The sequence below is a fragment of the Nuphar pumila genome, chromosome 5 (genome assembly GCF_984573655.1).
Source record: "Nuphar pumila chromosome 5, dmNupPumi1.hap1.1, whole genome shotgun sequence".
Lineage (NCBI taxonomy): Eukaryota > Viridiplantae > Streptophyta > Magnoliopsida > Nymphaeales > Nymphaeaceae > Nuphar > Nuphar pumila.
Window position 1 is genome coordinate 9,136,586 of NC_143253.1, and position 22,244 is coordinate 9,158,829.

The 22,244-nt window shown below is 37.9% G+C and overlaps 2 protein-coding genes across 3 annotated transcripts; one reads left to right on the plus strand and one right to left on the minus strand.

The window, feature by feature from the left end:
• Window positions 1-12,976: 12,976 nt before the first annotated feature.
• On the plus strand, window positions 12,977-14,284 carry LOC149836697 (uncharacterized protein At5g39865-like). Its single transcript, XM_090007896.1, has one exon. It carries the CDS (start codon window positions 12,977-12,979, stop codon window positions 14,012-14,014), a length of 1,038 nt encoding a protein of 345 aa, XP_089864022.1. The 3' UTR covers window positions 14,015-14,284.
• A 2,000-nt stretch (window positions 14,285-16,284) lies between these two features.
• LOC149836698 (E3 ubiquitin-protein ligase DIS1-like) lies at window positions 16,285-22,208 on the minus strand. Of its 2 annotated transcripts, none has more exons than XM_090007081.1 (4): window positions 21,911-22,208; window positions 19,479-19,723; window positions 17,147-17,533; window positions 16,285-16,695 (listed from the first exon to the last, which is right to left on the minus strand). In XM_090007081.1, the coding sequence occupies exons 2-4, from the start codon at window positions 19,692-19,694 to the stop codon at window positions 16,375-16,377; spliced, it is 924 nt and encodes a 307-aa protein (XP_089863207.1). In that variant the 5' UTR covers window positions 19,695-19,723; window positions 21,911-22,208; the 3' UTR covers window positions 16,285-16,374. The 2 variants fall into 2 exon arrangements, with proteins under 2 accessions (XP_089863207.1, XP_089863208.1); XM_090007082.1 differs by lacking the exon at window positions 21,911-22,208 and adding an exon at window positions 21,794-21,895.
• Window positions 22,209-22,244: the final 36 nt, after the last annotated feature.

The following is a 22,244-nucleotide window of genomic DNA, read 5'->3' on the forward strand; positions in this document are numbered from 1 at the left end:
CAGATGTATAGATGCATTAGAAACTTTAGTTTTCCAATCCCATGAAAATATTTGGCACCAAGATCACTGTCATCACATGCTTTGTTTGACCATGAACTTGTCAATGCTGAGTATCCAATGACCACTTGAGTGCTGCATGTTAGAATATATATATTCTCGTACTTGTAATAGGTAATACCCATTAGGGGTATTTTTGTTATTTCACATTATGTAATAGGTAGTGCCCATTAGGGGAACTTTTGACTTTTTTAGTATTTCTTTATTTTTGTCTTTTTCTTTTTGGCTAAGGGCATTATAGCCTTTCTAATGCCCTAGCCATTAGAGCCGTTGGGGGTGCTCCCAGTGGCCTCTTGGCTCTCTCTTGTCTATATAAAGGGGTTGAACCCCTTCTTGTAAAATATGCCTTCTCATGCACCTTGGTTCCTAATAAATCTTATATTTTTTACTTGTGTTCTTGTATTGACCCATAAGTCGTCTTTATGTTCTTGCTCTTGTGTTCGTGTAAGCCCATAAGAGGCACTCTAGTGTATTGTTTTTACTTACTTCATTACACTACATGGGCACTTACCAGACATTCCATTATGACAATTCTTAGAAAAACAGCTTTGATCATCAGACGCCTTGTTCTTAGACAAACAGCCTTACATTTACCAAGGAACCATTAAATAGTGTTTCCAATCAGATATAGAACTAGCTTAGCAGAGCAATCTCCACTTCTAGAGCCTACAGGTAAGGAAAATGAAAAATGGATATATGTCATACTTAGGAATGCAGTCGTCCTTGATTATAGTAATGTGAATGAGAAATTCCGTTGAAGCAAACATGGTTCCTCACATTAAGCTGTTTAGGAACAATTATCCTCACCAAGGTTTCAAAGGCATGAGGTGTAAGCCTCGAGGTATGCTGAGGCTTAAGCTTGATAATTTTCAAGGTATAAATATAAAGATATAAAAAAATATATGACTACTAAAAGAAAGTACTTCATTAACTATAAGACAAATAAATAACCATTCCAAGTAATCACAAAAAAAGAAATGCATATTGTATATTATTTGAATAAATGAAATGTGCCATGGGATTAAGGGTCCATGGGTAGACCTTCAATCATTCCCTTAGTAGGGATTTCATGCACAACAAGGCTGAACCTATAAGCTACATCTGGATTAGTGTCATGTAAAATACGGTAATCATGTATCAAATATTGATTCATGACTGATATAATCTTACCTCTCATGGTTAGGCTTGGACCCACCACATGGTTAGGATCATGCTGACTTATTGCATAAAACTACTTATTTAGTTCATAGTTTAAGTTTCATTTATGCTTTTATAGATAGCTTTGTCACAGAGCTACTACTATAAGATTACCATTATCAACTAATACAAGTATGATTGTAACTACTATTTTGTAAGTCAGTATAGTCATACCTTTTTGCTTTTTGAGAGAGACATGGGCCTCGCCATAGAGGTCCACACCTCATATAAAGGATGAGACCTCTTGAAGAAAGAGGCTTAAGCTTCACTTATCCATAAAGAGGCATAAGCACCTAACGCGTGAATGGAGGGGAGACATTAAGGTTTACACCTTTTAACGCCTCCAAAAGCGCCCTTTAAAAACATGATCTTGACACCATATGTGGTTCTCTATAAAATAGCTGCTACCTTGAAAAACTAAACTGTTATAGTTTATTGATCAGAAATCTTTCTTCAACAACCAAGATCCATTATTTCAAGTTGCATAACCAAAAATGCCTAGTTATAGATGGAGATGCTGGTTCTTGGCACAATGGGGGCATATCTAGAAAGGCACGCATCTCAATGTCCAGGTATTATCAAGTAGCTTGGTTTATCAGCAGACATGGATAGATTGACAGGAAACAAAGCAATGAAAACCTTGAAAATGATCATTACAAGAAACTTGCTTGCTTCCTACTAATTCAAGATCCAGCAGGGATTTATCACTCATCTTCAGCAACCTATCTTATTCTATTAGTTAAATAAAATAAAGTTATTCCAACTTTCTAGCATTCTACAGTCTATTATAATGGTTAGAAACCATCATATTCATAACTGTTGATTAGCACCATGCCACCATCAATATCTTTGTTTTTTTACTATGAAATATACTTGCTTTTGCAGCTAGCTAAAAGGCCATGAAGAAGATCATGAAGGCTGTTTAGCTCGGCAATTATGTGGAACCATAATTTCCTGTTCTAGTTATATAGGCAAAGTTTCTTCCATGCTTTGTCCTAATATTGTCATCATTTGTATCACTAAAACTCATTTTGTTAAATTTTTCCCATTTTAGCATGTTGTTTATTATCTGTTCTGAATTTCCTATTTTTCCATATTTCCATTTCTACTAATTATAGCCTCAGTTCCTATTAGGCTATTATTTTCAACATTTTAATGGTAAAAATAACAAAAACTCAAGCAAGATTTACTATGAAAACATAAGCATTATCTTTTTTTCCCTTTCCCCAATGGCAAAGAAGAAGTAGAGGGAAACAGGAGTAGAAGTGGGCTACAAGACATCGTGCCATTACCCAGTCAAGACAAAGTAGAAGACGAAAAGCTAAAAAGAAAACTAACCTAAAAAAGTTAGTCGCAAAAGAGGTGTCACCATAACTCAAAATCCTAAGGCATAACAGACAGAGTGCCACTGAACAAGAAAATACATAATCAACGCCACATGCCTACCATGATAGACGGTGGTGGCAAATCTACACCATTTTTACGAGATGTTCTGAACTTTGAATACACCTATTTGTCCAGAAAAGTGGTACAAGCGGGGATATCAAATTTTGGGACACAACGTGGTATCCCAGCTTATCCTGTTGACATGGACCACTTTGATCTTCCAAAAACGCCTTAATCTTCTAATCAGCAGAGTAATTAACTGATAAGAAACAGAAACAATTGATGGTCCGTGTGTTCTTATTCAACTAAAACGGGATTAAACCCCCCAATCAAAAAAGGCCCGAAAATTTTCTGAACAAAAAAGATCATTTTAAGCCGCTAATTCCTGAAACAAACAGCACCCAAATGCAGAAACTATACAAAATCCTCATCCGGAAAAGCCAAACAGCTCAACCAACTAATCTATGAATTCAATCCCCTAATCGACGAAGATAGTTTGCATAGAATTAACAGAAACAATCGAAAACCGGAAAACTGCGGCATGAACAATTATCGCATAATCGGTAATGCCAGAATCATTAGGCGTCGCAGTGAACATGGGCATTGCTTAAATCCCCTAATAAATCAAACCATAGATTAAAGACCAAGAGAAATGGGCCTAACCTCATTCAGCCAACATGAAAGGGGCCGAAATCTCCAACTCTGAGAGCACGAGCGATCTCCGAAGCAATCGCGACGCAGGCGGTCACCCACTCTCTCAAAATGGTCCAGACCATCTTGGCGATCGAGAATGCCCAAGCAGAGGGAATCGCCATGGTTGAACCAGAAACGTCTCTACTGTGGAGGAAATTAGCAAACGAATTGTTGGGGGGAAGAGGGGAATAGGGAGAATGAGTCCGGAAGAGGGATTCTAACGAGTTCTGATCTCCTCGGGAGTGAAACGAGAAAGAAAACAAGTACCCATGAGAAAAGAGAATACCAAGGAAAGGTGAAGAGAGAGAAGAGATATTAGATAGAAAAATGGATCGTCATCGAATGAATCATCGACATCGGGATAAAATGATAAGAAACCTCATAGGTTATTTAATATGCCTACTCCCCACCGTGGCTAGGTTATGTCGATGGATCGGATTTTATCCTATATTCAATTGAAACCGACTTCGTTTAGTCAGATTTGGTATGCAGAAACTGTATCGCATCCTAGTGGGTTGCCGATATGGTTTTGGTTTTTTGCTATCGAATCCGAGGGATATGCCCATTTGATGGATATCTGAATTTGATTACATGTAGTATACAATGGATTTGGTATGAGCATTTTACCGTCCTAATCTGAATCATTTTAGGCAACATCCGATTAGTCGGATCGGGTATTGGCCGCATCCAAGCAAAAAACGAACAATTTACATCCTCAACAATGACAATGACAATGACAATGATGGTGGTCAAGAAGCATAATAACAATGCTTTAATGGTTTTCTTTCTCAGGGGAACTCGATCGGGTTTAGGGATGGCAGTGGACCGGGGCAGGGATAAGGTCTCCACCCCTACCCCATGTCAAAATCCTGCCCTCCATCCCCGCACAGGTTTTTTACTTTAACCTTCATCCCCGTTTCATGTTCTTCATTCTTAGTCCAAACAGGGCGAGGTGGGACGGGGCTTCATTTTTTCTCGGTCCATTGTCATCCCTGAAGGATTGGGGACAAGGTGAGGTGGGGCAAGGCGGGGATTGGGACGAGGCGGGGCAGGAGAAAGTGTAAGTCCATCCCTGCATGGGTTTTGATTTTAGCCTCCATCCCCGGTTCAAACGGGGCGAGACGGAGAGGGGCCCGTTCTTCCTCGGCCCACTGTCATCCCTACTTGGGTTCCCATCTCAGAGGCGAAGCAATGTTATCAGAATTGGTTTTGGGTCTAAATTGATTTTCAGATGATTGGATGAATGTTTTAGTTGTTTTAAATAAAAGACTTAGAAAATATAAATATCAAATTAATAACGTAATAAACCTTGTTATTTTCAAAATAGGTGATATTTTAAAAATACCATGCTTTTTCAGGATTATAACAATTTTTGAAAAAAAAACATTAAAATAATGGGATCTTAAAAAGTAGCCGATATTTATGATTATGTTTAAAACTCTGTTTTTTTGGCGATAATTTTCACAAAGGTGCCTAACTTTATCACTTATTCTAAAAAACTAAAGGACTAGTATTTATAAAAAAGCAGCACAGCTATTTATAGACGAAGGACCCTGGGGATGTCGAACATGTCTCAAATTTGATTAAGATATATGAATAAATGCTAATCCCTTTAGTCAGATCCAGATCCAGAACCAGATCCAGTCGAGCAAATAACATTCAACTAATAGTTTTACAAGGACAGTATGGTCATTTTCTATAATATGAAGTTGATACTTTTTAGCTAGTGGAGTATGCTTGTTATCAAATTGCTTTGTCCAACTCTGTGTTATGGGTATTTTTAATACTTGACTTGTTTCGATGCATTGACCCCCATTATGTAAATTTTTTAAAGATTATATAAAAAGAATTTTCAATGAGGTTTGTAGTGATGGTGAGGGATTGATTTTGATTCTACTTTCTCACTTGTGACCAAAGCAAACATCTAAATTTTTTTTTTCTCGAAATTTTGTGTTGGTAAATCACAATCACAACACTTTCTCAAGGTTAGTAAAACATGATTGTGATTGCCAACTGTAATATTTTCGTCATGAATCTTGTGAAAGTTAGTCACAATATTGACCTTATGACCAACCATCAAGGCTTCTATTTTCTCAATTGTGATTGTTTATCCCCACCCGTGACCAAAGCAAACATGTTATTGAACTACCAACTTTATCCAAATGCGTTTCAAAGTACCAAAAAATAATAAATTTTTAGGTAGTTTGAGGCTTGTTAAGGAGATGGTAATTAAGTTGATTGAGAGAAATGGAAAAAAAAAATGGATTTGGGCAAAATTAGAAGAATTTTCCTTCGAGGAATCGGATTAAGTAAACATCACCCATAACATTGAAAACTATAACCTTGCGCACCTACACTCAGTCTTATACATAACGCAAGATGTAGGTGCGGACTTCATGTGGATGGTTCTAATTTGCATGTTTTGCATAATCAGTATTAGATAAACGAGCAAGTGCTGACTTGTTTATTAAAAAAAATACATTGTTTTCTAGCTTGAAGAAACATGATTATAAAATAATGCATATAAAATATAACTAAAATATAATTTTTACTACCTAACGAGTTTATACGAGCTGAGCTGAGCCAGATACCTACTGTTCATATTCCAGCTTGCCTACAAGTTTAAATGTGCGCTTTATGAGCCAAGCCACAAGCGGCTCGGCTTGTTTTACAACCCCACTTAGACCCAAACAATATTTTTTTTATTTCAACTTGAATGGATAAAATGAAAAATGATCTTACTGTACAGCAAATATGACACGTTTTCCGAAAGACCTTGAAATTTTATAAGTCTATATAAAAATCATAAATATTATTATTTTTAAGACATTTTTAACCTTCACACTTATCATTTTCCATAAAATTAGGTTAGCCACTTGGAACATAGGATCTTTAACTGGTAAGTTGGTAGAGTTAGTAGATGTTATGTGTAGGAGAAAGATTGATATTTTATGTTTACAAGCGACCAAATGGGTAGGTGAGAAAGCAAAAGTGATAGAACCTTGGGGATATAAGATTTGGTATACAGGAATAAATAGGAATAGGAATGGAGTAGGGATTGTTATGAGTCGTGAGTTTATAGATAATGTAGTTGAGGTCCGTAGGAAGGGTGATAGGATTTTACTTATTAAATTAGTATTAGGTACGAATATTATTAATATTATTAGTGTTTATGCACCTCAAGTAGGTTTAGATGATTCCATTAAGCGTCAATTTTGAGAAGATTTAGATGGAGTAGTACAAGGGATATCTTATGGAGAAAGACTTTTCATCGGCGGTGACCTTAATGGGCATGTAGGCATTAGTAGGGATGGATTTGAGAGTATCCATGGAGGCTATGGTATAGGAGAAAGAAACGAAAGTGGAGAAAGGATTTTAGATTTTGGTTTGTCCTATGATATGATCTTAGCAAACACTTGGTTTAGGAAGAGGGAGTCTCACCTAGTAACATTTAAAAGTGGGGTTAATACGAGTCAGATAGATTTTTTCCTACTTAGAAAGAGAGATAGGGGTTGTTGCATTGATTGTAAGGTTATACCGGGAGAAAGTGTAGCTACACAACATAGAGTCTTAATTTTAGATCTTAGAATTAGACAATACCGCAAAAGGGATAGACATATGATAGATCCTAAAATTAAGTGGTGGACACTGAAAGAAGCTAAACAAGGAATGTTTGTAGAGCGGGTAGTTAAGGAAGTTGATTGGTGTCTCGAGGAGGATTCAGAATCTATGTGGAATAAGATAGCGGGTGGCATGAGAAAGGTGACTAAGGAGGTATTGGGTGAGTCTAAAGGCGGTGCACCGCTAGGTAAGGATACATCGTGGTGGAACGAGGATGTCAAATTAGCTATTAAGGTTAAAAGAGAGTGTTATAGAAATCTAAGTAAAAATCGTGATAATGAGAATTTGGAGAAATATGTGATAGCAAAGAAAAAAGCTAAAAAAGTAGTTCGAAACGTGAGGGATAAGGTATATAAGGAGGTTTATGACAAGTTGGATACCAAAGAGGGTGAGAAGGATATTTATAGGCTTGCAAATATGAGAGATAGGAAATCGAAGGATCTGGGTATGGTTAGATGTATCAAAGATGAAACGTAAAGGGTTTTAGTCAAAGATGAGGAGATTAAGGAGAGATGGAAAGATTATTTTGATAAGCTATTTAATGAAAGTCATGCTCAGGATCTTGGAGACTTTTCAATTCCTTTTCATGAGATGAATCGTGACTTCATGCGCAAGATTCAAAACAAAGAAATTGCAGAGGCTTTGAAGAAAATGAAATCAAGAAGGGCAGTTGGCCCAGATGGTATACCTATCGAGGCCTGGAAATGCTTGGGAGAGAAAGGTTTAAAATGGTTGACAAATCTTTTTAACAAGATTTGGCGGACAAATAAGATGCCTAATGAGTGGAGGAAGAGTACTTTGGTGCCTCTATATAAGAATAAGGGTGATATACAAGATTGCACAAACTATCGTGATATAAAACTCATGAGTCATACTATGAAACTTTGGGAGAGGGTGATTGAGTCTAGGTTGAGGAAGATTGTCATGATATCGGAGAATCAATTTGGTTTTATGCCTGGAAGATCAACTATGGAAGCTATACATCTTCTTAGACAACTTATTGAGAGAAATTGAGAGAGGAACAAAGATTTGCATATGGTTTTTATTGATTTGGAGAAGGCTTACGATAGAGTACCTAGGGACGTTCTCTGGTGGACAATGATGAAGAAATGTGTTTCTCTCAAGTACATTAGTATAATTAAAGATATGTATGAAGGAGTAGTAACCAATGTCCGTACTTGTGGAGGGGTGACAACCAATTTTCCTATAACGGTTGGGTTACATCAAGGATCTGCTTTAAGCCCGTTCCTATTTGCTATAGTGATGGATGAGCTTACGAGATCAGTTCAAGAAAATGTGTCGTGGTGTATGTTGTTTGCTGATGATATTGTTTTGATTGATGAGTCTAGAGCTGGGGTTAATGCTAAGTTAGAATTATGGAGACAGACATTGGAAGCAAGAGGTTTTAAGTTGAGTAAGAGTAAGACAGAATACATGGAATGTCGATTTAGTAAGCAACGAAGTAGTGATGGGAGTGTATTTGAGCTTGGTGAGCAAGATATACCGGTGAATGACTATTTCAAATATTTGGGATCCATCATTCAAAAGTATGGAGAAATTGATGGAGATGTAAATCATAGGATAAAGGTTGGGTGGATGAAATGGAAGAGTGCTACTGGAGTGCTGTGCGATCGTAGAATGCCATTGCGGTTGAAGGGAAAGTTTTATAGGACGACTATTAGGCCCGCTTTACTATATAGTATGGAATGTTGGGCTGCCAAGAGACATCATATTCAAAAAATGAGTGTAGCTGAGACGCGTATGCTGAGATGGATGTGTGGAAATACAATAAAAGATAAGATTCAGAACGAGGAGATACGTAAGAAGGTAGGCGTTGCACCCATTGAAAATAAGATGAGAGAGAATCGTTTACGGTGGTTTGGACATATTCGACGAAGGCCTAATGATGCTCCAGTTAGAAGGATGGAGAAATGGGAAAATATATTAGTTAAAAGAGGTCGGGGTAGGCCTAGGAAGACATGGATGGAGGTGAAAAGAAAGGATATGAATGCTTTGAACCTCACCGAGGACATGGCATTGGATAGAAATGAATGGAGGAGAAGGATTCATGTGGAAGACCCATAATGATTTTCTTTGTTGGTTCATATCGCCGACCCCAATTGTTTTGGGATGAAGGCGTAGTAGTTGTTGTTGTTGTACACTTATCATTTTTTATGCAAAATTCTTCTATATGTAAAATTTTGTCGTCTCCACCAAAAACATCTTAGTTGCCGCCATCATTGGTAGCCGACGCTTAATATCCATCATCATATCAAAAACCGATCTCTGGTGGATCCCCTGATGGTATGGGTACGACAGATTCTGCCACAATTGGAGGACCCACCACTTGGCGAAGGAGAATGGCCTGGGTTTTTTAATGAAAACTTGAATGTCAAAATCTCATAAATACATGAGTTATCGTGCATTAAAAATTTATCAAATTTGCATAAAATAAGTACGTAAACCGACAAACATTATAAATACTTGAGTTACCTCACATAAAAAATGTAATAGCATTACCACAAAAAATCTATAAAATTTATTTTTAACTCAAAACGAAAAACTTCACAAATACTTGAGTTACCGCGCATAAACCGACAAACGTCACATAAACAAAAAATTTCGTAGTCTCAAACCTGTGGTCCCCAAAATCCCCTCTGCACAATTTTTGAGTTTTTCTTATCTTCGACAACTTTTCTGGTAATTCTGACGAGGTTGCGGCATTCTTTCCATCAACTTCTCTTGTTAGATTTAAAGGTGAGTTCTTTATGGTCTTTAACGTATAGACCACGAAATCTCTTTCGCACATATAGTTTAAGTTTTTTTTGAAAGAATATAATATGTTTGTATTGAAAATCTGTGTTTTCTTTGAAAATGTTTTATCGCATAAAAATTCAATATTTTCGCTTATTTGAAGATGCTTGTCCATTATTATATAATTTTGTTTTCTGTGTATGGAGGCTTGTCGGTTATTTGAAGACCTCAAAATTTCCTTTGTAGTTTATATGAGGTAACTTAAGTATTTGTGAGGTTTGTCGGTTTAAGTTAAAAATAAATTTTGTAGATTTTTTATGCTACGTTATTAAATTTTTTATGCGAGGTAACTAAAGTATTTGTGATGTTTATCGGTTCAAATTTAAAAGAAAGTTCGCTCACACTTATTTTATGCAAATTTGATAAATTTTTAATGCATGATAACTTAGGTATTTGCGAGGTTTCGAGATTCGAGTTTTCATAAAAAAACCAAGGCTATTCTTCGCCGCCAATTGGTGGTTCCTCCAATCTCGGCAAAATCTGCCATACTTGCATGACCAGAGAATCCACCGAAATTTGGTTTTTGACAAGGTGATGGAGATTAAGCGTCCACTGAGATAGTGGTTGCCGACAATGACGGCGACTAAGGCATTTTCAGTAGAAACAAAAAAAAAATGCATATTTTGAAAATTCACACAAAAGACGATAGGTGTGAAGGATTAAATGGTCCTAAAAATAATTGTATTTATGATTGTGGACAATAGACAGATTTCTGAAATTTCAAAATCTTTCAAGAAAAGTATCATTTTTGTCGTACAGTACAATAATACGATCATTTTTTTATTAAAAAATGTTTAAATTCCTTCTAAATAAAAAAGTCAAATTATTTGACTTTTTTTAGGTAAAATATTTTGACTTAAATGATGGATGGTGCCACCTTGCCACTTGGGTCAATTTGCCTTAACCAGTTTAATGCCAATTCGATAACTGAACCTTCATATTTTTTTTATAGGCAGACTGGGGTTAGGCAGACCCACCAGTTATACATCATAAAATTGGGATTTGAACTTTCAACATCCCAACACAAGGTGACGTGCACTAACAGCGGTGTGATTTACATCAAAGAAGCCAAACTGGTCCTCGGCGATTACCCTCCTCGGCAAATCGTGATTAATCACCTCAACTTTGATCTGATTAATCATCAAAATTCTAAATCGTGATTAATAAGCCATATCATAAATGTTATAATCAAAACCATTAACAAATAAATTTAAAATAAAAATAAATAAAAACTTATCTAATTATATCCTTAAAATTAGTGGTCTTCATTATACAATAAAATTATATGAAAACTATTTTTTTTCAGAGAAAGCAGGGGTTAGGTAGACCCCCTACCAGTTATACAACCATACCATTTGGGGTTCCAACTTGCAACGTCCCAACACAAGGTGATGCGCACTAACTGCTCCTGACAGACAAGAAAAATATGTTACCTTAAATAAATTACCAACTAAAAGCAATAAAATCAATCCGTAGAAATGTGTAGCAAATTGTTGAAATTAGTAAAATTTAAAACAAATATATATGTGTACTTAATTTAGAAAATGATTAGCTTTTATTTTGTCATTAAACTTATTATTTTGATATTTAATATTTCTATTTCTATTTTTATGTTTTAAAATTTATAATTATTATGAATATTAGATTTTCCATTAAAATTTATAAGCAAATTGATGTGTTATTATAAAATTAAATTTTATATATTAATCACATTATTTATTTATTTATGTATAATCTACAAACAATGATGATCGAATGTCATTCCTTCTCCAACGATTGAGTTTTTCATCAATCAGATTTTATATATTTACTCTTACCTATCGAGCCTTCTTTTTTTTCACATCTAAACAGCTTGTCATTCTATGTTAGTCAATGCGGGTAACGGATCTCACAAGAAAAGTTACCATGAATTAGATATGTTGGCATCCTGAAAATGATCCAAAATTTTCAAAATTTGCTCCTCACGCAAACCAAATGTTTATCCTGCCATATGGTGCTCCTAGCACCTTAAGCATAAATCTTGAAAATTTTCTCTGTTTCACTTCTGTTTTTTTATCTACTCTTCTTTGCAACTTTGCATGTTTCTTTCAATAGGAAAAAAAAAATCCCTGAAAACCTTTTCGCCAACCTAATTGTAACTCAGTACTTTTCTTATGGAAAAAAAAAAGAATTCCCTCCAACCCTTTTTTCATTAATCCAGGCCACAGTAGGACTTTCCATGGAAAAAAAAAAAAAGCGTATCCGGATAGGCTTTAAAACGAAATCTCAGTCTATGTCATGGATCAGAGATGGCCATATGTGGCTAAGGATGCAACGGTCCCGATCCAGTATGGACATTTTATGATTTTTAGTTGTTCTGATCCGATTTGAATTCAATTTTTATGTATTTAACTGATCCAGATGAGATCCATTTTAATCCCTATCTGTAGTCATGTGTGGGAGTTTTAATGATCCAAATGGGTCCGGACACAGCCCAATCTTTAGAGACCCTTACCCAAATCCCACTACCCATTCCACATAAATGACTCAGGTCCACATCTGTTTTCCAGGTCAAAAGCACTCTCATAGGGTCCAAACCTGAGTGTGTCTCACGTCTGTGCTCCAAAAAGCAGACCCCATACCCACATCAAGTGAACTAAGAAGAGCCCCCTCCCAAGATCTAAAGACCCACAAAAAGCAAAGGCACTTTGGTCATTTTATTACTACCCTCACCTCTTCACGGAATTCCCTTCTTCACCCTTCTGTTTTTCGATCGAACAGTTAATTAACCAAATTATTCTATCATTTTCTACACTGTTCATTCAAAAGCAATCCTTATAGAGAGAGAATTTCAGACGACTAGAGAGAGAAACATGATGACTGCTCCACAGAGAGAGAGAGTTCATTAAAAGGCAAACCTTTTAGAGAGAGAAACAGTATTGAAATATCCACAGAGAAAGAGGCTTGCGAGAGTTTTTCGATCAAAGGCAACCATTTTAGAGAGGGAAAAAGAGATTTGAGCTGAGAGAGAGAGAGCACCACGGTCACTGTAACGACCGCCTGATGCACAGTAGGCTCCCCACCTAAAGATCAATGAAAGCAGACTGAAACAAAGACCACCACCTTCCTCCTCCTGCAATTACACTCAGAAAATCCTAATTCTAAGCTTACCACTAGTACCCCTAAAAGCGTGAAGAAAGAAAGAGTACAAGGAAGGGAAAGAGACAGGATGGGTGGCACCACTTCCAGGGAATCCCGCCGCGTCCGTCCGAAGACAACCAATTCAGGTCACGACTTGGAATCTAATCACCAACAGCAACAACAACAGAGACAAGGCCGTCCTCCTCCTCCCATCTCCCGCGCCCATTCCCTCCCTTTGCCGGTGCACCACCCAACGCAGTGGAAGGGCGACTCCTACCACGTCGTCTCCCTCACCTCTTCTACCTACGGTTACCTCGCCCTTGACCCTCTGCCTGACTCCGATACCGTATCGTTGCCGGAGAACATCAACGCCCAGGAGCTCATGCACGATTTCGAGGATTCAGCCGACCGAACGGTGTATGACGATGGAGTGAAGAGACCTTTGCACCGTTCTGTTAGCCTTTATCATGGTATCAGCAGCGTTGATAAAAAACAGACATCAAACGTTTCGAAACCGCTCTGGACGCATCTATCGGACCAATCAACCAGTCAATATGCTAAAGTTTTGAGTTTCAGACGGGCGACAAACGTGGGTTTCAAATATTCCGGCCAACCGATCCTAGGCTCAAAGGTCTTGCCGGTTGATAAGGCGGCGCTGTGGCCGCCGCCGGGGAGCGAGGGGAAGATCGTGGTGTATTTCACAAGCCTTCGAGGGATCAGGAAGACGTATGAGGATTGCTGCGCGGTGAGGTCGATTCTCAGGGGGGTTAGGGTTTGCGTGGACGAGCGCGACGTTTCGATGGATTCTTCCTACCGGAAGGAGTTGCAGAGCGCGTTCGGGGGAAGCGCCCCGCTCCCGCAGGTGTTCATCGGGGGGAAATACATTTGGGGAGCAGAGGAGGTGAGGTATCTTCATGAGGCCGGGGAATTGGGGAAGATCCTGCAAGGGTTTCCGGTGCGAGAGAGCGTGGCCGTCTGCGAGATGTGCGGCGACGTGAGGTTCGTGCCCTGCGAGAATTGTCATGGCAGCAGGAAGGTTTATGAGGAAGACGATGGTGGTACGCTGAGGCGTTGTTTGGAATGCAACGAAAACGGATTGATCAGGTGCCCACTGTGTTGTTACTGACACTAAGAATGAAATAACTGACAGTTGCCATAGCGATGATGGCGGCGAGGATAATGCGGTGGCGGTGGTGAAGATGATCAGAAAAAAAAAAAGATTGGGTATGTGCTTTTCCTTTGTTAATTTTTGTGCATAATGTATACTTGATGAATTTCAGGTTTGAATTGAAAGAAAAGTTGAAGGCGTTTCAATTCGAGAATGTAAAAAGGTTCTGTTGTTTTTGTGTTGCTTAATTCTTGTTACGTGGTTCTTTTTATTTAATGTAACAAAGCTCATTGAATGTGGTGAGAGATGTTGAAAATTTTTACATGTTTTCCTCACTGAATCCTTGAGTTCATTCATTGATCTGGTGATGTGATGGTAACGTTAGTCTGTTGTGTATCACAGAAATAAATAGTTCATAACTTGATATCGAACAGCTATGAGCTGTACTAAGGAAGATCACCCAAGCCTTATTTATTCTGCACATCTGAGATAAGGATGGTGATGAATGGTAGTTGAGCTGTGATTTGTGGACAAAGATGGGTCACACTTGTATATCCACCGTCCAATTTTTTGGGGTGTATTGGGATGTCCCGTACCGCAGCAAAAAGTACCAGCTTATCCCTTTTATCTAGATAAAATAGATGTGACCAGACACCCTTAGTATGTCATCACCTGTTACGGTTGGATCTGCAGAGTGATTGAGGACTTTGGAGACACTCTCTTTGGTTGATCATGTAAACCGCCTTTCTTGAAAAAATAGATGTATTATTGACTGAGAGGAACACACTCAAGTTCAATGTCCAGCTCCATTTGCTCCATATTCCAAAGCTTTAGTGGTTTCCGGCTCATGTTTCCATCCACTAGTGATATCACACTATCTTTTACAATCTCCATTTCACAAGCTGCATTTGTTATGTTATTCCTGTGTTCTCGTATGCTACAGTGACAGCAACCAAAGGTTAGATGTCCAATCATGCTTCTCCCATATGGTCATCGGTAGTTAAAGTATCCTTTTGATATACTACCTGCAAACAGAAGAATAAATTTTAGTTGGTTTTTTGTGGACAGCATTTTCCCATTTTATATCAGTAGGGCATCTTCTGCATTTTACAGTATTTTTGTCTTGAAGGTGACCGAGGCGCAGTTAAATGAATGGAAAATGCGGTGAAATCCTCTGCTTGTGTGAAATAATAGCTACGAGCACAATGATGAGGCTTTGAACTTTGCCAGCAAGGAAACATGTCCAGATGCTTACAGTCCCTTTGACATATATAAGAAATTAAAATAAAACAAAAATTTCCCAAGAACAAAACGAGAAATTTTAGAAGGCCATTGTCCTCTTGCTCATTTTATGTTGACTGGGATGCATTTAAAGCTAAAATTACAAGGAACAGGTTAGCAGAACTTTTGCTGTTTGATTTTGATTTAATTTTTGGTTCCATGATGCTCCATATTGGTAGTATTAAAGTTTCTAATAATTGAAGTTTGACAGACATATTTGTAATGGAAAAAAGGTGTTTTGGACAGTGTTTAAAACAAGAAAAAAGGCTTGTAAATGAAACATCAGCTTTTGCCAGAAACGCAGAAGATGAAATGCAGAGTTTAAAATTCATGTTCTCTCAAACAAAAAAACACGCTGAGGTGCTTAATAGGCTATTGTTTCGTTCTCTCCATTTGAATAAAAGAAATGGAACTGATAAACACATTGAAGAAGATTCAGACCTATCTGAAAACTTCTCTCCATTTGTCCTAGCGCATGGAGAAATTCAAATCCATGACAACAGTACTACCAAATAAGCACCACTCGGTATTACTGAAATTTGATTCATCTGCCTACAAAAACTTGGTTCTCTAACAGCACAGTTTACAGTAGCCTTGAATGTCGCAAAAAATGCAAGTGAGATATTTGTTGATATAATTCCATCTGCAAGATGCATCATGTCGTATTGAGAAGGGCCTCCCTCTTTCTGATGATATGATGCATCTGCAATTCATGTTTATTATTTTTCTAATTAAACATGGCTCGGTCAGATACGAACAAACTTGTCATATTCATTGATCTCTTGTCAATACTATGTCTAACTGATGTCTCTGTGCTTTCGCAAGCATACAGCAGAAAGAAACAAAAGATGCAGCAATTTACAAGCATAGAGAGTACTCACGGAGTGTTACACTGCAGAAACCTACACAGGTCTACAGTCAACATGCCTCATGGTTCAGAATCACCCTATATATATATATATATATATATATAGAGAGAGAGAGAGAGAGAGAGAGAGATGGTCCACCAGAAAAGCAAAGAGAGTTTGCTTTCAGTGCTAAAAATTACATAAAGACAACGACCATATACACGATATGCAGGACCAGTGGAAACCCTATCACTGTTCCTTCCATATTCTACCTGTCACTCTGAGCTTCAACTCCTTCCTATCACCACCTGAGAAGAAGAGAGCGATGTTTCTCTGTATAATCAAACCATCATAACTGTCTCTAACTTTCCTATGGCCGTCCCTGATGCTTCTAGGAACCCCCTGCCACACCATCTTCCTTCCGTTTGCTCCAACCTCTAAACTGTAAGTGTAATTCTTGGCCTCATTCTCGTCGCCCATGAAACGGAGAAAGGCAATGTAAACAGGTGCTATGCCAAGCTGAAATGCCTCAAAGTGCAGACAGAAGTACTGCCCAAAGCAACTAAATACCTGGTTTATTGCCAACCAAAAAAATAAATAAAAAAATCATCCAATGAACCAATATGACATGCTGAGCATTCAATTCACATGCATTCATGCACATGCATAAACATAAATATATGCATACAAATGGTCTTTTGTGCAGAAGCTTGACATGCATTCGTACGTGCAAACATAAATATATGCACACAATGGTCTTTTGTGCAGAAGCTTGGCAGTCTGTGTGCATGTCATGACAACTTCAGCAAGTCACATGCATACGTACATGCATAAGGGCAAAAGCACAATATTGTTGTCGTGTGATGCACAATAATTTCATGATATGCATGTTTGTGTGTGATATACATGCACACTTATTTCATGTTCTAGGTTGCATATGTGCAAGTAGGAACCTGCAGAAATGTGCATATGCACATAATCAACAGAAGAAAATAACGAGACTTTTTGTAGGAATATATACCGTAAGCATCCACGTAGCGTTCTCGACCTCATGTGGATTGGACTTGACATATCGATGGTTGAAAGTGTTACCATTATGCATGTCAACCTTGTGATCATCTTTCAGATGGGCTACCAATGAAGGAATATCACCAACAACAGTGCACTCAGAACCAGCATAGGGGCAGTTATAGGGTCTGAATGAACATTGTGATTCATGTTTCAGCTTGCTGTAGTAAGGGTACACACCCATACATCCAAAACTCTGATACTTGCAAGGCAATTCAAGAGAAGCAGCCACCTTCTCTAACGCCAGACACCTAATGTTCCCAAGTTCATGCCTACATGTTGGACATCTGTTGTGCACCCTCGGTTTGCATCCAGAACACAGGGTATGCCCATTCGAACACTGCGAACGGACATAAATGGATATAGATTTTCAAGGTCACAAATTACATCATTGGATACAAATCAAACAAGTTCTTATTACAAGACAAACTAAAATAACAATCAGTTCAAAAAATTTCAAATTAATCCTTTAGTGAAAACAGAAGAAGCTATTATATCAATTAACTTAAGATAGTGTTTCATTACTGATTTACACAGTGATTATCCTCCTGACATGCAAGAAACTGACTCTTGACAGTCCTTCCCAAACATAAAAAGGGGGAAGAATATAAAAGAAGCAGTTGAAGACCACATGATTTTGCTGCTAGTCTAGCAACTATATCTTGGTATGTGTACAGTATATACTTGTACATTTGGTGCACAGGTCTTGCTGCAGAGTCTAGAAAATTGGCATGAGCTTTTCCCTGCACTACAACCAGCAAAACCTTCATTCACAGCAAAGTGTGACCATCAAAGCGATTTCACATCTTCGTCAGAATTACAATATGTTACAAACCAAAAAGTGATCTTCTCTAGATTCAGATCATGCAGCTTCCACACACTTGGGGTTTGCATGTTGATGCAGCACAAAAGCCAAACAATACTGATAGGTAAGATTTCAGTATACTGTGCTTTATGTTCAAGGTACCTACAAGAACTTCTGAATCTGGATTTAAGTGATAAATTACTATACATTGTGAAGTATTTCAAAATATATAAATATACATACTCCCAACCAAATTTTAATAAATCTCTTCGTCAAAAGTAAGCTTTTCTGTGATCTCGTAATTAACCAACATAGGATTAGATTACAGATCAGTAATTTTTCGATTATGTGCCTTGGCGACTTAAGTGGGGCAGTGATTTCCTCTCACCGACTTCAAATCAGATTAACATTTTCATCAAAAACAAGAAAAAACTTTTACAAAGATGAAAATGTCCTGAATGGTGAAAACTAAAGACAACAAGTGAGGAAAATGCCAAATGATTTCCTCTCACCGACTTCAAATCAGATTAACATTTTCATCAAAAACAAGAAAAAACTTTCACAAAGATGAAAATGTCCTGAATGGTGACAACTAAAGGCAACAAGTGAGGAAAATGCCAAATGATTGGAAACATCAAGAAAATGATATAACCGCCGAATATGGCCTAATCATAAGATTTTATTATAGTTATTTCAATCAGTATAATCTTTCTCTTCCAAAAGAACCTGGGAAGAAAAAGCCGAAGAATTTCAATAAAATCTTTACAAACAGAGGCAGGCTTAAGATAGGCTTTATAACTCAAATAAGAAAATGGTTTTAACCAAAATTATTCAACATAGCAAATCAAATTCATTCGTGAAAGACATTAATGCATACATATGAAAACCAATCATGTATTCCACAATATACACAACATTCACTAAATCAGCACACAAAAACCAAGTTCCATGTTACAGTTAAATTGTACAACATATGATACAGTTGTACCTTTTCCATAAGAAAGCTTCATTCGAGGTAATAAGGAAGAAAGCATTTACTCACAACAAACCTGATGGATTGGAGGATACGTAGCATTCAAGCAGACAGGGCACTCTAATAGTTAATCATAAGATTTTATTATAGTTATTTCAATCAGTATAATCTTTCTCTTCCAAAAGAACCTGGGAAGAAAAAGCCGAAGCATTTCAATAAAATCTTTACAGAGACAGGCTTAGGATAGGCTTTATAACTCAAATAAGAAAATGGTTTTGACCAAAATTATTCAACATAGCAAATCAAATTCATTCGTGAAAGACATTAATGCATACATATGAAAACCAATCATGTATTCCACAATATACACAACATTCACTAAATCAGCACACAAAAACCAAGTTCCATGTTACAGTTAAATTGTACAACATATGATACAGTTGTACCTTTTCCATAAGAAAGCTTCATTCGAGGTAATAAGGAAGAAAGCATTTACTCACAACAAACCTGATGGATTGGAGGATACATAGCATTCAAGCAGACAGGGCACTCTAATAGTTCCCTCACACTGCTTGTAACAGTCACGTTCTTCTTTGGTGCATCATGTTGAACAGAATCATTCACAAGTTCACTGACCTCAAGCATGTTGTCGTTTTGGAGAGGATTTATAACCACTGGGTTGTTTTCTTGTACATCATCCAGGAAAAGGCTTACGGAAGCCATTCCACACTAATGATGCGCCAAACTGCTAGCTGTTCATAAAGATAAACAGAAATGTCAAAATCTTGAGAAGTTAGATGTAAACTTGTAAAATATGTTTTAAAGTAAAAAATGTCAGCCACACATGCCTGTGTGAGCACACACACACACACACACACAAAACATGAAATAACCACTGAATCACAAATAACTCAACAAGGTAGTGCTTGTGCATGCTGACTACTAGAAAAACACTTTATTGAGATGAATTCAGACAGCTTATGAAAGCAAGAGAGATGAATGGAAAACAAGCGCCCGAAGTTTTAGCAGTCATAAAAATTGACCAGAAGCACCAGCCATTCTTGCACAGCCAAAGTGCTCAGACGTGGTTCACAGATGTCTCGAGCCTTGAGCACACACAATGAGAGGCTAATGACAACAAATAACTATATCAAGAAAGAGGAAGAACACTGAAGGCAAGAATGAAATACATCCCTTGAGGATGCTGAATGTCATCAAAAGTGGTACACTTTTCTGGAGACAGAGAAAAGGAATAGCTCATAAGGGAAAACCTATAGCAATCCGTTTCCATAGCAAGCACAAAACACTAAGCAAACTATACATGAAAAGCATTCCTAGTTTTCCTCCCTAGAGGCAATGAGGTTTTTTGCTCCATAGAGAATGAATAATTGCTTGACCCATCCTTGCAAGTAGGCTGCTGAAATTCTGGTAATTAGGTTGCCGAAGAAGGGGAAGAGAACAAGCTCATATGGAAGTCACAATTATTCAAATATATGTTTTGCTTCAGGGGAATTCATGCAACTACATTGAGGCATAATTTGGAAGCCCAAATCCATCCCAGTTTTGTACCTGTACAAACCTTTGCTTCCGATAACTATTCTTTACTTTTGCACACATTCATTGTATGTCACCTTGCTACCTATTACAAATCATGCTCTCATAAATAGACAACATTCATATTCCAGTGAATGTAAAGAAGTGACCATCAATAGAAACGATTTTAAAAACTTTTTCAGCCTACTCATGGATCTTATCATCTTTTGATGACGATCTCAGGGTGGGGTCACCGACACTCAAGCCCTTACGGATCCCACCAGTGAAAGGCACCTGCACACCCTGTGGGAGTCGAACCTGGGACGAGGGGGTCGGCATCTTCTCCCCAAGCCCGCTACCCGAGCGGGTGTGGATCTCATTATTATCATCAGAGATTCGGAGTGCCATCTGATCACATATAAACAACATTCATTTCCCAAGTTTACCGTGAAATGGTTATGATATCACCAACTCCCGTTTCTTCATTGTGGAGGTCAAAGAACACATGACTTCAACTCCCCACCATCTCCACCGAAACCTCTCCCCCTACCCCCAACGCCCAAGTAACAAACAGTACCTATGGAGCTGGGTTCCCCACTTCCCCCTCTACAGAGGGAGGTTTGAACAATTTCTTCCAAGTGTTTTCCTAACTCATGAGGAGTAGTTTGAACTGGACCATAGAAAAACAGGGAAAAAAATAACACTTGATCTGAATAGATATTTCTCAGAGTAAGGCGAGCTTCCTCACTCATGGATTCCTAGAAGACTATCATACTTACGTGATAACAAGATCAAACACCACCAAAAGAAAAAACAAAAAGAACCTTCGATCGAAGCAAATGAACGATTCAAAACAAGTATTTGTTTCTAAAACTTCCACATTGCTCGCTGGATGGATTTTATTCTCGAGATACTACCTTTCCATCTCTGTTAAGATCTTCTAACGTAAGAGAGATTTAAAGGAAAAAAGAAAGATCTTTAAGCCTAAAAATGACCATTAAATAACCACATAACAAAACTTCAAGAAGAACGACACCGATATCCGCGCCATTATCACATTTAGACGCGAGAAATGGGATCATTTGTTTAAAACCGATCCCCACAACCAACAAAGGCTTGGCATCGGCACCACCCAAAGAAAAGGAAAAAGAAACCGCAACACCCAATACGCAAAATAACTCAATTTCCATAAGGACCGAACGCCTTCTTCACCATTAGCCTCATAAGCACCGCAACAGCAAAGAAAAAGAAAAGGAGAAACAAAAAAGTAAATGCTTGGTTTTCATTACCTGTTTTGAACTCAATCAAGATAACCAAGAAAGGAATGAAAAAAGAAAAGATTATGAAAATCCAAATACAAAAAGCACAAACGAAGAAAACCCGCAGCTACCACATTCACCACGTACCTCGATATATATCAAAAGAACTCCAGCAAGAAGCCTCACCCCCTAATCGTCGTCCATAATAGGAAGGACCACACCGAGAGAGAGAGAGAGAGAGAGAGAGAGAGAGAGAGAGAGAGAGAGAAGGGGAGTTTCCTTCTCTACGGGCAACAATAAATAGGGACGGCGGCGGAGAATCGTCCGCCCTCTTCGATTCAGAATTCGAATTAAAAGCCGTTGGGAAGAGGGCACCCTCGAGAGACAACAAAATTTGAGATCTTTTTCTTTCGAATTCAATCCCCTCGCCCGAGTTTCGATTTCTTGAGAGAGAGCGAGAGGTCTCACTCTGCCTTTTTAC